The sequence below is a fragment of the Rhincodon typus genome, chromosome 35 (assembly GCF_021869965.1).
Source record: "Rhincodon typus isolate 14 chromosome 35, sRhiTyp1.1, whole genome shotgun sequence".
NCBI classification, from domain to species: domain Eukaryota; kingdom Metazoa; phylum Chordata; class Chondrichthyes; order Orectolobiformes; family Rhincodontidae; genus Rhincodon; species Rhincodon typus.
The window spans coordinates 2,512,206-2,531,228 of record NC_063366.1 but is presented as its reverse complement, the minus strand read 5'-3'; the positions used below and the strand labels follow the sequence as shown (position 1 = coordinate 2,531,228).

Genomic DNA, 19,023 nt, shown 5'->3' with positions numbered 1-19,023 from the left:
GCTCTCTGATTGACGTCTCTCACAGTCAATCCAAATATTTCTGCAGCAACATGAGTTTCCCGAAACTTGGGAAACTGACCGGTGAAATGGAGGTGACTGAGCAGCAGAGCAGGTGGAGATTTAAACTTGTCAATGTCCCATCTGAATAAAACCTCATTTATTGCAGCTGCTGTCTCAGTTTCCCTGGTAAATGTTTGACAGAGATTTCTAGTGTGGGAATAGCATTCGTCATCCTCAGAGGCTTCCGAACTAATAAACAGCAGTGTTATCCATAATTTCCCTGTTAGCCATGTTCAGGTTACCTTTCCCATTATATTTTTGTGCTAGACACGATGAACAATTATTGCAGTTCTTTCAGGTGCAGTTTAAATGTTTGCCACTCCTGTCCACAGTCATCCTTTCAAGTACCGCCCCTTTGAGTTCAGAAAAATTTTGGGGGATCTCTTTGAAACCCATAAAACTCTAACAGGACTAGAATGCAGAAATGCAGCAAGGATGATCCGGACGACCGGGAAGCCCAGAACCAGGAGTCACAATTTAAGGACACGGGTAGGCCAGTTAGGATTGGGATGAGGAGAAATTTCTTCACCCAGAAACTGATGAGCCTGTGGAATTCTCTGCCACAGAAAGCAGTTGAGGCCAAAGCAGTGAATGTTTTCAAGAAGAAGTTGAAATTAGTTCTTGGGGCTAAAACGATTATTGGATATGGGACAAAAGTGAGTTGGATGATCAGGTATTATCACATTGATTGGTGGAGCAAGCTCTCCAGGCCAAATAACTTGTTTTCTATGTAACCGTTTATCATGGCCAGCTCATTCGTGTACATCGCATAGTTTATTTAGATTAAGAACCCTTGTCTTAGAATTAACTGCATCGCTGTCCAACTTAATGATGAATTCTATCACATTATGATCACTGTTCCCCAAGGAATCTCACAGCTTGATTGCTAATTATTCCTTTCTCTTTATATATTTCCCAGTCTAGGATAGCCTGTTTTCTTGTTGGTGCCTCATCATAATGATGCAGAAATCCATCCCATTCCCACTCCAGGAATTGCTACTCTACTGTATTGTTACAAAGTTAATTTTCCCAATCTATGTGCAGGTTAAAGTCACTCTTAATTCCAGTTGTACTTCTATTGCTTGTGTCTCCAATTTCCTGTTTAATGTCTTCTTCAACATTACCACTACAGTTTGGGGGTCTATATATTGCTTTGTGACCCTTTGTGTTTCTAAGCTGTACCCATACAGATTCCACTTCACCAGAGGTAATATCCTTCCACACTACTGTGTTCATGTCCTCTTTAACGAGCAATGCTACCCCACCCCTTTTTCCTTTTTGTCTGGTCAGCCTGAAAACTGAATATCTCTAGGTATTCAGTTCCCATTCATAGTCACACTGCAGCTACATCTCCATTGACCAAACTATATTAGACTGTTTATATTTGTTTGCATGGCTAATTCATCCAGTTTATTGCAAATGGTCAGCTCATTAAGAAGCAAGGCATTAAGGTTTGTCTTTAAAGTTCTTAGTCCCTTTCACATTATTTTGCTTTGAGGCCCTGTTTTATTCATGCTCTTGAACTCTGCCTATCAGACTTCTTATTTCGCATTTGGTCTTTTATTTTTGCCCTTGTTTCCCTCTCTTTTATCTCACTGTTCCCATCTTCTTGCCATTTTAGTTTAAACCCTCCCTAACCACACTAGAAGATACTCCCCAATAAAAACCAAAAGAACTGCGGATGCTGTAAATCAGGAACAAAAACAAAATTTCTGGAAAAGCTCAGCAGATCTGGCAGCATCCGTGAAGAGAAATCAGAGTTAATGTTACTGAGATCCTGAGATCACTACATCTGAGGTCTGCCTTTTAACTTGCATCCTATCTCCCTATATTATGCAGATTAAAGCATAAATGTAGTGCGAGGTACTCAATTCTGTATTTAGTATTCAGTATTTTTTAAAAGTTGTATGAGCTATTATAATTGTTCAATGAGCACCATCAGAAACAAGTTGTGTGGCCATTATCATACTGCTGTTTGTAGGAGTTTGCTGTGTACACATTGTATGCCATGTTTCCTATATTACAACAGTGACCACAATTCAAAAACCTTTGGCTGTACTGCATTTTGGAACATTTGGTTGTCATGAAAGCTCGATGTAAATGCAAGTATTTCTTTATTTTCTAAGAAGTTCTTTATTTTTGAAGAAGTTACAGAGAAAGGGTGAGGGAAAGTCAGGAAATATCTAGATCCCAACACACAGAGAACTCAACAACAGGAAATGGGGGAGAATCCACAGAAACTCTTGTATGAAGGGATGAAAGTCATTATTGTTAAAGAGATGACAAAAGAGATACTGAAGCATATCCTAGACAAACCATCAAAGAATCAAGTCTAGTCTGAGGAAGGTAAGAGAAGTGTTGTACTAACTAAACAATAGCAAAGAGATGAAGGACCATATCAGCCCTAGTGTCACGGAATCATTAGAAGTATACAATACAGAAACAGACCCTTCGGCCCAACTCGTCCGTGCCAACCAGGTTTCCTAAACTGAACTAGTTCTATTTTCCTGAATTCAGCCAGATCTCTCTAAACCGTTCCGATCCACCGACTTGTCCAAATGTCTTTTAAATGTTGTAATTGAACCCACCTCTAACACTTGCTCTGGCAGTTCGTTCCATATATGCACTACCCTCTGTGTGAGAAAATTGACCCTCGGGTCCCTTTTAAATCTTTCACCTCTCACCTTAAACCTATGCCCTCTAGTTTTGGACTCCCCAAGCCTGGGGAAAACACCTTGCATATTCACCTTATCTATGCCCCTTGTGATTTTAGAAACCTCTGTAAGATCACCCCTTAGCTTCCTTTGCTCCATTGAAAATCTTCCCAGCCTAACCAGCCTCTCCTTGTAACTCAAACCTTCCAGTCTCAGTAACATCCTTGGAAATCATTTTTGCACCCTTTCCAGTTTAATAATAACCTTTCTAAAGCACGGTGACCAGAACTGTACACAGTACTCCAAATGTGGCATTACCAATGTCTTGTATCGACATGATGTCCCACCTGTTGTAGTCAATGTTCTGACTGATAAAGGCAAGTGTGCCAAACACCACCTTCGCCACCCTGTCTACCTGTGATGCCACTTTCAAGGATTGCGTACCTGCACCCCGAGGTGTCTCTGCTCGACAACATTCCCCCAGGACCTATCATTAATTGTGCAAGTCCTGCCCTGGTTTGTCTTATCAAAATGCAACACCTTTGAATTAAACTCTATCTGCCATTCCTCGTCCCACTGGCCCAGTTGATGAAAATCCTGTTGGATTCTTAGATAACCTTCATCACTGTCCATTATAGCACCAATATTGGTGTCATTCGCAAACATATTAACCATGTTACTAACTAGCTATATTCTCATACAAATTGTTTGGAAATGATGAATAACAGTGGACCCAGCACTGGCACACCGCTGGCCACAGGCCCCAGTCTAAAAAACAACCATCTGCCACCACTCTCTGTCTCCTGCCATTAAGCCAATTTTGAAAGTTCCTGTCTAATACCATCAAAATTGGCCTTGCCTAATTTAAAATTTTAACTTTGGACCAGATCTATCCTTTTCCATAAATATTTTAAAACTAATAGAATTATGGTCCCTGGACCCAAATGCACACCCACCAACACCTCAGTCTCTTGCTCTGCCTTATTTCCCAACAGGGGGTCAAGTCTTGCCCCTTAACATACTTAACAAATTCCTTCCCATTCAAGCCCTTAACAGTAGGCAGCCCCAGTCTATGTTTGTAAAGTTAAAATCCCCTACTATCACAACTTTATTATTCTAAATCTCCCTACATATTTGCTCCTCAAGGGCTACAGTACAATCCCATCAAAACAATCACCCCCTTCTTATTTCTCAGTTACACCCATGTAGCCTCACTGGACGATCCCTCAGGAATATCCTCTCTAAGTATTGCCATGATGTTTTCCCTAATCATAAATGCCACTGCCCGTCCTGTCTTGCCTCCCCTTTTATCCTTCCTATTGTATCTGTACCCAAGAACATCGAGCTGCCAATCCTGTCCCTCTCTCAAATAACAAAGTGTAGAGCTGAACACAGCAGGCCAAGCAGCATCAGAGGAGCAGGAAGGCTGACGTTTCAGGCCTAGACCATTCTTCAGACCCCTCTCTCAGCCACATTTCCTTAATAGCTTGATATCCCAGTCCCATTTACCCATGTATGTACCTATTCATCTGCCTTACCTCTAAGACCTCTTGCATTCAAATAAATGCAGTTTAATTTATTAGTCTTCCCTTGTATTCTGCCGTGCTGTTGCCCGTCTTGCTCATTTAACTTGCCCTCTTTAACTCCTGTACTCGCCTCAGCCTTCTATTTTGTGTCACTGCTGTTTAGTGTTCCCACCCCTCTGCAGTAAACAAAGTTTATATCCAGTAGTTTTGTCTATGATGTGTACTGCTATTCAGTTTCTACTTCTCTGTAAACAAATTAAACTGCAATATATGTTTCCATCTGAAAAAATGCAATGCCCCCAGTTTATACAAAGGGAATTGATACTTTAAGATAACAAGGTGTAGAGCTGGATGAACACAGTAGGCCAAGCAGCATCAGAAGAACAGGAGAGCTGACGTTTTGGGTCTGGACACACACTTCTTCAGAAAAAAAAATATACCTTAGTTTAGTTTAGTTGCATCTCCAACCCTAAGATATAGTGAGATGTGCAAATGGGTAATTAATTTGTAGTTCAGTTTACTTCTTGGGCTAATTCACTGGAATCCAATACCGTGCAATAGGTTGAGTCTTTTCTACTTTTGTGAACAAGGGGGTTTACTTTATGACCAAAGTGATACCATGTATTTAAATCCTATAGGGAGTGCACTTTTACGCTCAGATTGAGGTAACCAGTGCAGTGCTTGTAATGAACATCAAACAAGATAAAGAGCTCCTCATCACTTGTGACATCCCAGACAACCCATAGCTGAAGCTTGGAGAAGACCTCTTCACTGTCATTGGAACTGATTATGTCATCGGAACTGATTATGTCGTCACGGTCAACTACAATTCAGACAGCAGGGAGTTTGAGCAGCTGAGATCAGTGACTCCCAGTGAGACTGTAAAATGTCTGAATGCCCACTTCAATCGTCGTGATGTTCCTAATATTGTGATCAGTGACAGAGATCTCTATTTATGAGTGAAGAACTCAGATACTTCATGAATGGCTGGGGAATACGACACCAAACATCATCTCCATACAACATGTTTGCAGGCATCCTGAATGTGAAAGTTCATTAATATAAATGCATGTGGTCTATTGTATCTGCTGTTCCCGATGTGGCCTCCTCTACATCGGGGAGACCAAGCGGAGGCTCGGAGACCACTTTGTGGAGCTCCTACACTCGGTTCATGACAAACGACAACACCTCCCAGTCGCAAACCACTTCAACTCCCCCTCCCCCTCCCACTCCCTGGGCGACATGTCCATCACAACAATGTCACCTGGAAATTGGAGGAACAGCACCTCATATTCCGCCTTGGAAGCCTACAACCCAATGGTCTCAATGTGGACTTTACTAGCTTCAAAATCTCCCCGCCCCCAACCTCATCCCGACGAACTGCCCCCCTCTCATCCATGCCTCCTTGACCTGTCCGTCTTCTCTCCCACCTATCCGCCCCTCCCTCCTCACGGACCAATCCACATCCCTACTTCCTACCTACATTCACTTTTACTAGCTTCATCCCCGCCTCCTTGACGTGTTCGTCTTCTTTCCCACTTATCCGCTCCACCTGCTATCACCGCCCCCCCCCCCCCCCTATTTATTTCGGAGCCTCCTTCCCCTCCCCCATTTCTGAAGAAGGGTCCCGACCCAAAATGTCAGCTTTCCTGCTCCTCTGATGCTGCCTGGCCTGCTGTGTTCCTCAGCTCCACACCTTGTTATCTCAGACTCCAGCATCGGCAGTTCTTTCTATCCTTGATATAAATGCAAGGCTTTCTTTCTTAGGGAAACATTATGCTTTGTGTGAACTAGAAACTATAAATCAACCACTGGAGAAAATATCGCAACTTTTGAGACAATCTCTGCTTTCTCATTTTTGGTTTGGAACTGTGAATTGAAGCTAAGAATTGATTTTTGAACAGCAAAGTAAAAGAGAACAACAAAGCCAAATATCTACTGCTGAAAACTGGCCTGGAAAGATAATGCAGTTTAATTACTGCTCTAAGAACACTGCAGATGATTTGGGACCAAGATGTTGCTATCCTCAGGACTGACAGCCGGCTGGATGTTGAATTGGTCCATCAAGGGAGGACCAGTGCAGGCCAACCAACTCTCTCTCTCTCTATGGTTTCGCTGCAGTTGTCAACTTGTTGATTGTTCTGATATGAGAATACCATTTTGTCTGAATAATTCTCGAAGGCTACTTGATCTGTTTGCATGGATGCGTGATTTCAGAATTCAAGCCTGTGAACAACTCCATTCTCTGAGGATTTCTGAAGGCCTAGTACCCATTGTGACGAGGTCATTTTTAAATTATAATTATTTATTTTTCTTTTATTATCCCTTAACTGTGCCTACCTGTTTGCCTGTGAGATTGGGGGTTTGTGTTTAGAGAAGATTGACTGAGATCATAGATATTAAGTAGATTGCCTTGTTGTTTATCCATATTCTGTTAAAGTTACATATTAAAAGTTATTTTTTCCTTCAGTTGTAAATTTCATGTGCAAGTTCTATTATTTACAGAGTCTGATTAGGAACAGTTGAGTAATTTGGAAGGTCCTTGAATATTTTATTTCACTATTTTGCAATAGTGAGGCTAATTTGTTTTGGCTTGCTGTCCCTGTGTTTTCACACAACCCAGAGCAACATTGACCATGGTGACAAATCTGGTAGTTTGGGTGATGATGAAGTGTGATTTATTATTGATTATAAATCTACAGAAAAAATTGAAAGGATAGCAGACAGACGCTATATTGAGCTTATATCAAAATGATTCAAGATCCCTTCCAGAATTTTAAATTAAACTCGGGAGAATGTATGGTGAACATAACATTATTACATCATGTCCATCTACGAGGAGGAAACCCACACAGATTCAGGGAGAATGTGCAAACTCCACATAGACAGTCACCCGAGGGTGGAATCAAATGCAGGTCCCTGGCACTGTGAGGCAGCAGTGCTAACTACTGAGCCACCATGCCACCTCAACAAGTGCTTTGGTTTCCTTCCACAGTCCAAAGATGTGCAGGTTAGGTGGATTGCCAATGTTAAATTGCCCACAGAGTCCAGGGATGTGCAGGATAGGTGGGTTAGCCATTTTCTTTTCTTTATTCATTCATGGGATGAGGGCATCACTGGCTAGGCCAGTATTTATTGCCCATCCCTAATTGCCCAGAGTAAGCCACATTGCAGTGGGTCTCAACTTACATGTAGACTAGACCAGGCAAGGATGGCAGTTTCCTTCTCTAAAGGACATCAGTGAACTAGATGGGTTTTTCTGACAATCAGTAATGGATTCATGGGCATCATTAATTCCAGATATTTATTGAATTCAAATTCCACCATCTGCAGGATTCGAACCAGGTCCCCAGAACATTACGTGCGTCTCTGGATCTTTGGGGTGGCACGGTGGCCCAGTGGTTAGCACTGCTGCCTCACAGCACCAGGGACCCGGGATCGATTCCACCCTCGGACTGTCTGTGTGCAGTTTGCACATTCTCCCCGTGTCTATGTGGGTTTCCTCCGGTTGCTCCGGTTTCCTCCCACTGTCCAAAGATGTGCAGGGTAGGTGGATTAACCATGCTAAATTGCCCATAGTGCCCTTGGATGTTTAGGTTAGGCGGGTTAGAGATGGGAAAATGCAGGGGTAGCAGAATAGTTCCGGGTGGGACGCACTTCAGAGGGACGGTGTGGACTTGTTGGGCTGAATGGCCTGTTTCCACACTGTAGGGATTCTGTTCTATGAAACAGTCCCCGTATTGCCTCCCCATATGGAATGCGGGGTTATGGGGACAGGGTAGGGGTGGGGGTGGTTAACTTTAGGATATCGATGGAGACTTGGTGGGCCGAATGGCCTGTCCCCACACTGTGGGGATTCTATGATTCTAGGAGATTCCAGAACAAGGGGTAGAACATTAAAATTAGAGCAAGGCAGTTCAGAGACGATGTCAGCAAACGCTTCTTCACAAAAGGGAGACTGGAAATCTAGAACTCTCTCCCATCAAAGATCTGTTGTGGCTGAGGGTCAATGAAACCATCGAACTTGAGATGAATTGGAGTATTGTTCACACTGATGACAGATGGACAAGAACTTGGCAAGAACTTCCTGAATGGGTCTTCTGATGTTCTATGAGGTCCAACAACTGTGAGAAACCTATATTGCTGAACCCAAATTGACAGGTTTTCTCCTGTATGAGTATGTTGAGAGTCCAAGAGAAAGCCTTGTCACAAACATTGTAACTGAAAAGCACTTTGTGCATATCCTGTGTGTCCTAGGAGGGTTGAAGATGTTATAAAAGTTTTGTCGCAAACCTTGCACTTGATGGGTTACTGTCCTGTGTGGATTCTCCAATGGTGCAGGAGATTAGATGACTTTGAGAATGATTTGTCACACACCTCGCATGTGAATGGCTTCTCTCCTGTGTGAATGCGTTGGTGGAGGCAGAGGGTCGATGACTGTGAGAATGATTTGCCACACACATTGCACCTATATGGCTTCTCCCCCGTGTGAATGCGTTGGTGTACACGGAGGTTTGATGACTCTGAGAATGATTTGTCACACAGCTCACATATGAACGGTTTCTCCCCTGTGTGAATGCGGTGGTGTGCAAGGAGGAGCGACGATGTTGAGAATGATTTGTCACACATCTCGCACTTGAATGGCTTTTCCCCTGTGTGGATGTGTTGGTGTACTCGGAGGTTTGATGATGTCAAGAATAATTTATCACACACCTCGCACTTGAATGGTTTCTTCCCTGTGTGCAGCCTCTGGTGGACCAGGAGGTTCGATGACCTTGAGAAAGTTCTGTCACACACCTCACACCTGAATGGCTTCTCCCCAGTGTGAACGCGTTGGTGGACACGGAGCTGCGATAATGTCAAGAACAATTTGTCACACAGTTCACATGCAAATGGTTTCTCACCTGTATGAATGCGTTGATGTCTGCGCAGCGTTGATGAGTCTGAGAATGATTTGTCACACACCTCGCATGCAAATGGTTTCTCTCCTGTGTGAATGCGTTGGTGTACACGTAGGTTTGATAAGATCGAGAATGATTTATCACACACTTTGCATGTGAATGGTTTCTGCCCTGTGTGAATTCTCTGGTGCCTCAGCAGTTGGGAAGAAGAGGTGAAAGCCTTCTCACAAACCTCACACCTGAAGGGTTTCTCCCCTGTGTGAATCATTTGGTGTGCCAGGAGCCTTGTAGAAGTCACAAAAGATTTATCGCAAACCGCACACTTGAATGGTTTCTCTTCCATGGAATTTTCTTTAACAGTGGTTCTATAAATGCAATTTGCTTGTCATGAGATCTTACAGGCCTGTGGAGCTCTCCTCACAGAAGAACAGTCTCTTGCCTGTAGGAATGAGTCAGTGGCTCATGAGGGTCAATGGATGATTGAAGCTGTCACCGCACCTGGAGCCACTCACACTTCTTCACAGCCTCACCCTGACCGATCACCCACAGTTGAACCTTCAGAAAGGTTGGTTCTGATGGAAGGCTCCACACCACTGACCAGTTTCAGATCTGATGATGTATCAAAGCTCCCCTGACCTGACTGATTTCCAAATGATGGTTTCACTGCCCAACTTCTCTGTGTTGAGCAATGCTGTGAAGGGACTGGATATCTTCCCACCGTTGTGCAGTTGTTCTTTGGGTGATGGTCAGGTCCTATCTGAGGTGTCTATTCTCTCTGTATTATCTGGTGTTGTACATTGCGATCCTTCTGTAAAACAGGAAAAGGAAACATAATTTCTTCCAGTTTTCTGTCCTCCTTTGCTGAAGGGGCCTATTCCTCAGCCAGTGACAGTCTTCTATTTCATTTTGGTCTATGGTAGTGTTTATGCTTCACACAAGCCTCCTTTCAGCCCTCTTCATCTCACCCTATCATTGGATCCTTCTGATCCTTTCCCCCTACTGTACTTATCTGCTTTTCCCTTAAAGGCATCTCCACTCTTCACCTCCATCAATTCAGATTGTAAAGGTGAATTTAATCAACTTTGGAATTTTTTGAATACATTCAGAACAAAAACATGAGAACTTTCAGCTTATCCTAAAAACCAAATACTGTCCTTCAGGAAAGGAAACCTGCTACAACTGCCTGGTCTGTTCTACACGTGACTCCAGTCCCACCCAACTTGGTTGACTCAATTCTGTTTGAAGTGGTCAAAGAAACAATATTAAACAATCACTACAAAGTCCAATAATAAAAGCAAAATCAGAGAGATCTGGCCAATCATGACATCGTGTCAGAATAAGATGCAGGTCGATCTCAACCCAGTGAAATCTGTAAAGTCTCTCCTTCCAAGGTGTACGGACAAGTCCCAAATGGAGGAGAGCTGCCATTGATTGATCAAGTAGTAGTGATACCCACAGAATCATGTCAATCCGGAAACATCCAGACTCCTCCATCACCATCCCTGGGAATGTCCTATCCCACTGGCAGGTGGGGTAGTCCTCAGTATTGACTCTGTGGATTATCAGGGCATCAAGCCAAACATATTCAAGGAAAACTACCACACCCCTACCAACTGGTGTATTTTGGCAGGACGAAGCATATTATCTGAATGGTGAGAGATTGCAGAGCTCTAAGATACAGAAGGTCTAGGTGTCCTCATGCATGAAATGCATGGTGAGTTATTAGGAAAGCTACTAAAATGTTTCCATCATGATGGGAATTGAATGCAATGAGGTTATGCTTCAGTTATACAATGGTAAGATCACATCTTGTGTACTCTGTACAGAATTGATCACATTCTTTAAGGAAGGATGTAAATGCGTTGGAAACAGTTCAGACTGAGTTTGCCAGTCTAATACTTGGAATGGACAGATTTTCTTAAGAGAAAAGGTTGGACAAGATAGGCTTGTAACTTCTAGAGTTTAGAAGAAGTGGTGATTTGATTGGCGCATACCTCATTCTGATGACTCTTGACAGGGTGGATGTGAAGAGGATCTAAAACTGGAAGACACTGTTTGAAAACATGTGAGAGATATATCTTCATCACAAAGAGTCATGTGTCTTTGGAAATCTCTTCTGGAAAAGGTGATGAAAGTCCTTGAATATTTTAAAGGCAGAGGAGATAGCTTCTTGAAAGCAAGGTTATCTGGTATAGGTGCGCATGCAGAATACACAAAACAGCCATGATCTTATTGGAAAGCAATGGCAGGATCAGACAGAGTCAACATGGATTTACTGAAGGGAAATCGTGCTTGACAAATCAACTGGAATTCTCCGAAGAGTGACTCATAAAGTTGATGAAAGGAGCAAGTGGATGTGATTTATTTGGACTTTCAGAAGGTTTTCGACAAAGTTCCATGTAAGACATTAGCGTATAAAATTATACCACATAGGATTGGGGATAATGTATTGAAATGGCTAGAAAACTGGTTCGCTGACAAGAAACAAAGAGGAGGAGTAAGCAAGTGCAGGCAGTGATTAGTGTGCTACTGCAAGGATCAGAGCTAGGACCCCACCTAATCACTATAAATATTAATGATTTGGATGAGGGAACTAAATGTAATATCTCCAAATTTGCATACGACACAAAGATGGGTCGGAGCATGAAGTGTGAGCAAGATGCCGAGAAACTTCAGTGTGATTTGGACAAGTTGAGTGAGTAGGCAAATGCATGGCAGATGAAGTATAATGTGGATAAATGTGAAGTCAAACACATTGGTAGTGAAAACTGGAAAGCAGATTATTACCTGAATTCTCAGATTGGGAGGGGGAGGTGCAATGAGATCTGGGTGTCCTTGACAACAAGGTGCAGGGCTGGATGAACACAGCAGGCCAAGCAGCATCATAGGAGCAGAGAGGCTGACGTTTCGGGCCTAGGCCCTTCATCAGAAAAGGTGGGGGGGGAAGGGGGTTTTGAAATAAATAGGGAGAGAGTGGGAGGCGGATAGTGGGTGTCCTTGTACACAATTTGAGGAAAGGTAAGCAATGAAAGTTTTGCAAGCAATCAAAAAGTAATCAAATGGTATGCTGGCCTTCATAGCAAGAGGATTCAAATAAAGGGATGTCTGAATGCAATTGTACAGGACTGTGGGAAGACCTCACCTGGAGTAAAGTGTGCAATTTGGTTTTTCCATTTTGATCTCCTTATCTGAGGCAGAATGTTCTTTCTGTGGAGGGAGTGCAGCAAACATTTACCAGGATGATTCCTGGGATGGCAGGACTGGCTTATTAGCAGAGGTTGAATAGGTTAGGATTACATTTGTTGGAATTCAGAAGAATGAAAGGGAATCTAAAAGAAATGTATAAAATTCTAATAGGACTATACAGGGTAGATGTAGAAAAGATGTTCCCCCAATGACTGGAGGAGTCCAGAACCAGGGGTCCAAATTTAAGGATATAGGGTAGGCCGTTCAGGACTGAGATGAAGTGCAACCTATTCATTCAAATGATGAGCCTGTGGAACTAGTGGTCCCAGAAAGGAGCTGAGGCCAAAACAATATATTATTTTCAAAGAAGTTGGATATCGCAGTTGGAGCTGAACGGAACATAGTACATGGGGATAAGTAGGAAGAGGCTATTGAATTGGATTGTCATCTAAGATCATAATGAATAGTATAACAGGATGAAAGAGCTGAGTGACCCACTCTTGCTCCTATTTCTGATGCTTCTATCAATGCTGGAGCAGGTTCTAGAGGTTACTGGGCCAACTCCTACTCCTAATTAATAAGTTGAGGTTTACTTCACAATGATAGTCATCACCAGTGATGTATCCTGAGGACGTCTGGATGGTGTGTTGCCTCCCTGGTGCCACAGTCAAGGATGTCACAGAGAGACAGCAGAATATTCTGAAAGAGCAAGTGACCTGCAGAAGGTCGTCGTGCACATTGGTACCAATGACACAGGGAGGGAAAGGGATCAAGCTCTGCAGAGAGAATACAGAAAACTAGGCAGGAGGCTAAAACATAGGTCCTCAAGAGTAGTAATATTTAGACTGCTAGAAGTGCCACATCCAAGTGAGAGTAGAATAGGAGGATACAGCAGATGGATACGCGGCTGAGGAGCTGGTGCAGGGGGCAAGGATTCACATTTTGGACCATTGAGATTTCTTCAGGGGTAGAGATTACCTGTCTTAGAGGGATGGGATCCATCTGAATTAGAAGGGAACCAATATGCTTGCAGGGAAATATGCTCGTACTACTCAGGATACTTTAAACTAGTAAGGAAGTGGGTAGGAGGAACCAAAGCAATAGTGAGAAAAGGCTGAGGCTGGTACAGTAGATAAGGGGAGCAAGTCTAACAGTCAAGTCAGACAAGAGCTTGACAGAGAATAAGGTAAGACTGAGAAATTAACTGTATTTACTTCAATGCAAGAGGTCTGGCAGGTAAGGTAGATGAACATGGCTGGGAACATGGAATCTCATAGCTATTACAGAAATGTGCCTCAGGAATGGACAGGACTTAATGTTCCAGGATATAAATGCGATAGGAAGGATAGAAAGAGAGGTTAGAGAGGAGTGGGTGTGGTATCTTTGGTTAGGGAGAACATTATGATTGTATTTAGAGAGGATATTCCTGGGAGATCGTCCAGTGAAGTTATATGAGTGGGACTTAAAAATATGAAAGGCATCATCTTGTTGAGATTGTATTATAGACCCCAAATAGTCAGTGGGAAATTGAGAAATATGTAAGAAGATCTCAGATATCTGTAAGAAAAATAGGGTTGTAACTATAGGGGATTTTAACTTTCCAAACCATAGACTGGGACTGTTGGATGGGGAAGAATTTGTTAAATGTGTACAAAAAAACTCTCTGGTTCAATTTGTGGATGTACCTACGAGAGAAGGAGCAACATTTGACCTTCTGTTGGGAAATAAGGCAGGGCAAGAGACTGAGGTGTCGGTGAGGGAGCACTTTGGGGCAAGTGATCATAATTCTATTAGTTTTGAAATAGTTATGGAAAAGGATAGAGGTGACCAAAAACTTAAAATTCTAAAATTGGAGTGAGGCCAATTTTGACAGTGTTAGACGGGAGCTTTCAAAAATTGATTGGGAAAGGCTATTCACAGGTCAAGGGATGGTGGGGAATTGGGAGTACTTTAAGAATAAAATAATGAGAGTTCAGAAATAGTATGTTCCTGTTAGTGTGAAAGGCAAGACTGGTAGGTGTAGGGAATGCTGGATGACTAGGGAAATTGAGGCTTTGGTCAAGAAAAAGGAGGCATACATCATATGTAGATAGCTGACATCAAGTGAATCCCTAGAAGAGTATAAGGGGTGTGGGGGGGGCATTCATATGAAGAAAATCAGAGGGCAAAAAGAGAACATGAGATAGCTTTGGCAAATGGAGTTAAGGAGAATCCAGTGAAAGTCTATAAATACTTTAAGGGCAAAAGAGTAACTAGGGAGAGAAAAATGTCCTTTAAAAATGAATGTGGCCGTCTATGTGTGGAACCTCACGAGATGGGTGAGATACTAAATAAATCAGTATTTACTGCGGAGAAGCACATGGAAGCTCGGGAATTTGGGGAAATAAATAGTGATGTCTTGAAAAGAGTTCATATTACAGAACAGGAGATGCTAGAGGTCTTAAAATGTCTAAAGGTGGATAAATCCCCAGGACTTGATCAGGTATTTCCCAGAACTTTGTGGGAAGCTATGCGAAGAGATTACTGGGATATTTGTAGCATCAATAGCCATGGGTGCCGTAAGACTAAAGGTTGGCTAATGAGCTGCTATTATTTAAGAAAGTCTATAAGGAAAAGCCAGGGAACTATCGACCAGTGAGCCTTACTTCAGTGGTGGCTAAGTTTTTGGAGGGAATTATGAGGGACAGAATTTACATGCATTTGGAAAGAGAAAGACTGATTTAGGGATGGTCTGTATGGCTTTGTGTGTGGGAATTTGTGTCTCACTAACTTGATTGAGTGTTTTGAAGAGGTGACAAAGAGGATTGATGAAGGCAGAGTGGCAGACATTATCTATATTGACTTCAGCAAAGTTTCGACAAGGTTCCACACAGTAGACTGATTAATCAGGTTAGATCACATGGGATCCAGGGGGAGCTAACCAATTGATTACAAAATTAGCTTGAAGATAAGAGACAGAGAGTGGTGGACGGTTGTTTTTCAGACTGGAAGCCTGTGTGTCACAAGGATCAGTGCTGGGTTCATTGCTTTTCGTCGTTCATATAAATGATTTGAATATGAATATAGGAGGTATGGTTCGTAAGGTTGCAGATGACATCAAAGTTGGTGGTGTAGGGGACAGTGAAGAAGATTATCACAGAGTACAATAGGACCTTGATCGGATGCGCCATTGAGCCGAAGAGTGGCAGATAGCGTTTAATTTATATAAATGTGAGATGTCACATTTTGGTAAGGCAAACCAGAGCAGGACTTATACAATTGATTGTAAGGCCCTGGAGAGTGTTACCAAACAAAGATACCAAGGCGAGCAGGTACATAGTTACTTGTAAGTGGAGTCACAGGTAGACAGGGTGGTGAAAAAGATGTGTGGCAAACCTGCCCTCATTGGTCAGAGCATTGAGTATAGGAGTTGGGATGTCATGGTGCAGCTGTACAGGACATTGGTGAAGCCACTTTGGAACACTGCATACAATTCTGGTCGCCCTTCTATAGGAAGGATGTTGTTAAACTTGAGAGGATTCAGAAAAGATTTACAAGGATGTTGCTGAGACTGCAGGATTTAAGTTATAGGGAGACGCTGAATAGGATGGATCATCAGAGACTGAGGGCTGACCTTATAGAGGTTTATAAAATCATGAGGGGCACGGATAAGGTGAATAGTTAAGGTCTTTTTCCTAGGTTTTAGGAGTCCAAAACTAGAGGAGAAAGGTTTAAGGTGAGAGGGGAAAGCTTTAAAAAGGACATGAGGGATAACTTTTTCATGCAGAGGGTAGTGCATGTATGGAACAAGCTGCCAGAGGAAGTGGTGGAGGCTGGTACAATCACAACACTTAAAAGGCATCTGGATGGGTACATGAATAGGAAGGGTTTTGAGGGGTAAGGGCCAAATACTGGCAAATGGGACTAAATTAATTTAGGATACTTGGTCGGCATGGATAAGTTGGATGGAAGGGTCTTTTTCCCTGCTGTGATGACTCTGTGACAGATCACAAAACTGTGGTGCAGAGTGATCAGCCACAATAACCACAGAGTCATAGAGTAATACAACATGGAAATAGACCCCTTAGTCCAACCAGTCAACACCAACCAAGTTCCTAAACTAAACTAGTCTGACCTTTGTACACTTGACTCATATTCCTTCAAACTTCTTTCATTCATGAAATTATCCAAATGTTTTTAAACATTGTAACTCTACCTGCATCCACCACTTTCTCTGAACAGTTCATTTCACGTACAAATCATTCTCTGTGTAAAAAAGTTGTAACTCATCGTTTTTACCTCTTTATCCTGTCACCTTAAAAAAATGCCCCCTAGTTTTTAACTCCCCCACTCCTAGGGAAAAGACCCTTGTATTCACCTGATCTATGCCCCTCATGATTCTATAAACCTCCAATAAGGTCACCTCTCATTTTCCTATGCCCCAACTTTTCCAGCATATTTTTATATCTCAAACCTTCCATTCCCAGCAACATCCTGATAAATCTTTTCTAACTGTCTACAGTTTAATATTCTTCCTATAACAGAGCAAACAGAACCGCATGCAGTACTCTAGAAGAAGCCTCACAAACACCCTGTGCAACCTCAACATGACCCAACTCCTATACTCAAAGGTCTGCGCAATGAAGAAAGGACTTGCATGTGATCCCCCCGCCGAGACAGGGGAAAGCAGGCTGGCATTCGCTGTGGAACAGTCTCAAACTAAGGAGTCACCCCCTTCAGCAAAGGAGGAGTGAGAAATTCACGTTTCCTTTTCCTGTTTTACAGAAGGATTGCATTGTACTACAGCAGAAAAGACAGGGAGGACATACACTGCAAATAGATCTTGACCATCACCCAAGAAACAACTGACAACTGTGGGAAGATATCCAGTCTTTTCACAGCATTGCTGTGCAGAAGTTTGAGCAGTGAAACCATTATCTGGAAATTGGTCAGACCAGGGGAGCTTAGACGTGTCACCAAATTGTAACTGGTCATTCGTGCAGAGTCTTCCAGCAGAACCAGCCTTTCTGAAGGTTTGACTGTGTGTGACCAGTCGGGGGGAGGCTGGAAAGAACAGTGAGTGGATAGTAACCAGCTGCCAACACATACACACACACAACTTAACACTAGGAAATCAGCAAGAATGCTCAGACGTTCTGCACCTCCCAGATAATTGCACCACACCTTCTCATAGTCAGGAATGAGCCATCAACAAAACTCAGCCTGGAAATCAGAAGGGAAATATTTCCAATAAACACACTCAATATCCAACACACAGCTCCAGTCAAACAGTTCAGCACAAAGCACTGAGTAAACAGCTCTCTCAACTGGATCTTCTCACACAACATAAGGGACATTTCCACCCATGATTGCCCACAAAATAATCAGGCTGCCTGAAGATTGGTGTGGATATTATGGGATCCAATTTTCATAAAAGCTGCACCTTCACTCACCATCTCCTCACTTGGTTTTCAGTCCCTATAGGAAGTGAACCAGCTCTGGAAGAGGAAGAGGAGAGAATGGGCAGAGTGGGTGGGCTCTCTGATTGACATCTCTCACAGACAATCTGAATAAATGTGGGAATAACATTCTTTATCCTGAAGGCTTTCAAATTTCACACATTCATTGACACTCAAGCAACACCAACACATTCACACTGGGGAGAAACTGTTAAAATGTGAGGTTTGTGCTCAACTGACTTTCACATATGTAAACATACTGACACCAGAGAGAAATTGTTCAGAAATTGGGTGCAACCTGATTCTGGCAGTCCTCCAATCTCCGTGAACACTTTCACCTTAAACAGGAGAGAAAGCGATCAGATCTGAGATGAGTAATAAGGGCTTTGCATATTTATCAGGCCTGTTAAACACTGGCTCGTTCACACAGGGAAAAGCCTTTCAAATGTGAGGTGTGTGACTGAGCCTTCACACAGTCATCAGTATTCATGGAAACTACACACTTCTGTCTGAGAATGCTTTTACTAACTTGCCAAAGCCCCTCGTCCATCAGAGAAAACTAATCAAGTGTGACCTTAATGATGATGTTTTCCTAAAATCTCAGCAACTTCTATAACATTAACAGATTCACAGAGTAAAGAATCTTTCAGATGTGAGGAATATGACAAGGCTTTCACAGAGTTCAAATGTATGTCTTCATCCAATGTGTCCTCATCTATCTAATGCACTCACATAGGGAAGCAACCCTGTATGAGTTCTGTAATAAAGCCTTCACAGATTACGTCTTGTGTCTTAACTAATGGAACATCAGTAAACAAACATGGAAGATAAACCTTTCTAGTGAGGTGTCTCAGGATTATTTCACCTCCTCTTAACATGCACCGATGTCTCCACATGGATTTGGAGCTGGGTGACCTGCTTCTTTTGCACTCAGAGTTGTCTATGTTATCTAGCCTCCAGTGCTCACACAGGTGAGCTGTCTTTCCAAAGTACTGCCTTTTTTTATTTAAAAATATACTCCATTCATAAAAAAAATTTAGACACATAGTTACTAGAGCAGTTCGATTCTGTACAGTTTTCATATATGGAGAACAAACAAGCACTGTCTTTTTATTTCAAAAGTATAATTTATTCATAAAAGTCTTATATATATTGTCAAAAGTGCAGTGTGATTTTGTACACAGTCTTTACATATGTAGAACAAACAAACCCAAGGTATTTCTTACTAAGATATAGTAGGAACTGCAGATGCTGGAGA

The 19,023-nt window shown here is 42.5% G+C and overlaps 2 protein-coding genes across 2 annotated transcripts in view; one reads left to right on the top strand and one right to left on the bottom strand.

Moving 5' to 3' along the window:
* The first annotated feature begins 5,929 nt into the window (after positions 1-5,929).
* LOC109933484 (gastrula zinc finger protein XlCGF71.1-like) overlaps positions 5,930-19,023 on the top strand; it is a 26,379-nt gene continuing 13,285 nt past the window's right edge. The window contains exon 1 of the mRNA XM_048616786.1: positions 5,930-6,523. The gene's annotated coding sequence lies outside the window, so the exon portion shown is untranslated. The remainder of the gene's footprint in view (positions 6,524-19,023) is intronic.
* Positions 6,154-17,804, bottom strand: LOC109933485 (zinc finger protein 271-like). Its single transcript, XM_048616783.1, has 2 exons — positions 17,760-17,804; positions 6,154-9,949 (listed from the first exon to the last, which is right to left on the bottom strand). Exon 2 carries the CDS (start codon positions 9,482-9,484, stop codon positions 8,549-8,551), a length of 936 nt encoding a protein of 311 aa, XP_048472740.1. The 5' UTR covers positions 9,485-9,949; positions 17,760-17,804; the 3' UTR covers positions 6,154-8,548.

Coding starts and splice junctions, on each gene's coding strand:
- LOC109933485 (XM_048616783.1), bottom strand. CDS start 9,484: ATGGAAGAGAAACCATTCAAGTGTGCGGTTTGCGATAAATCTTTTGTG.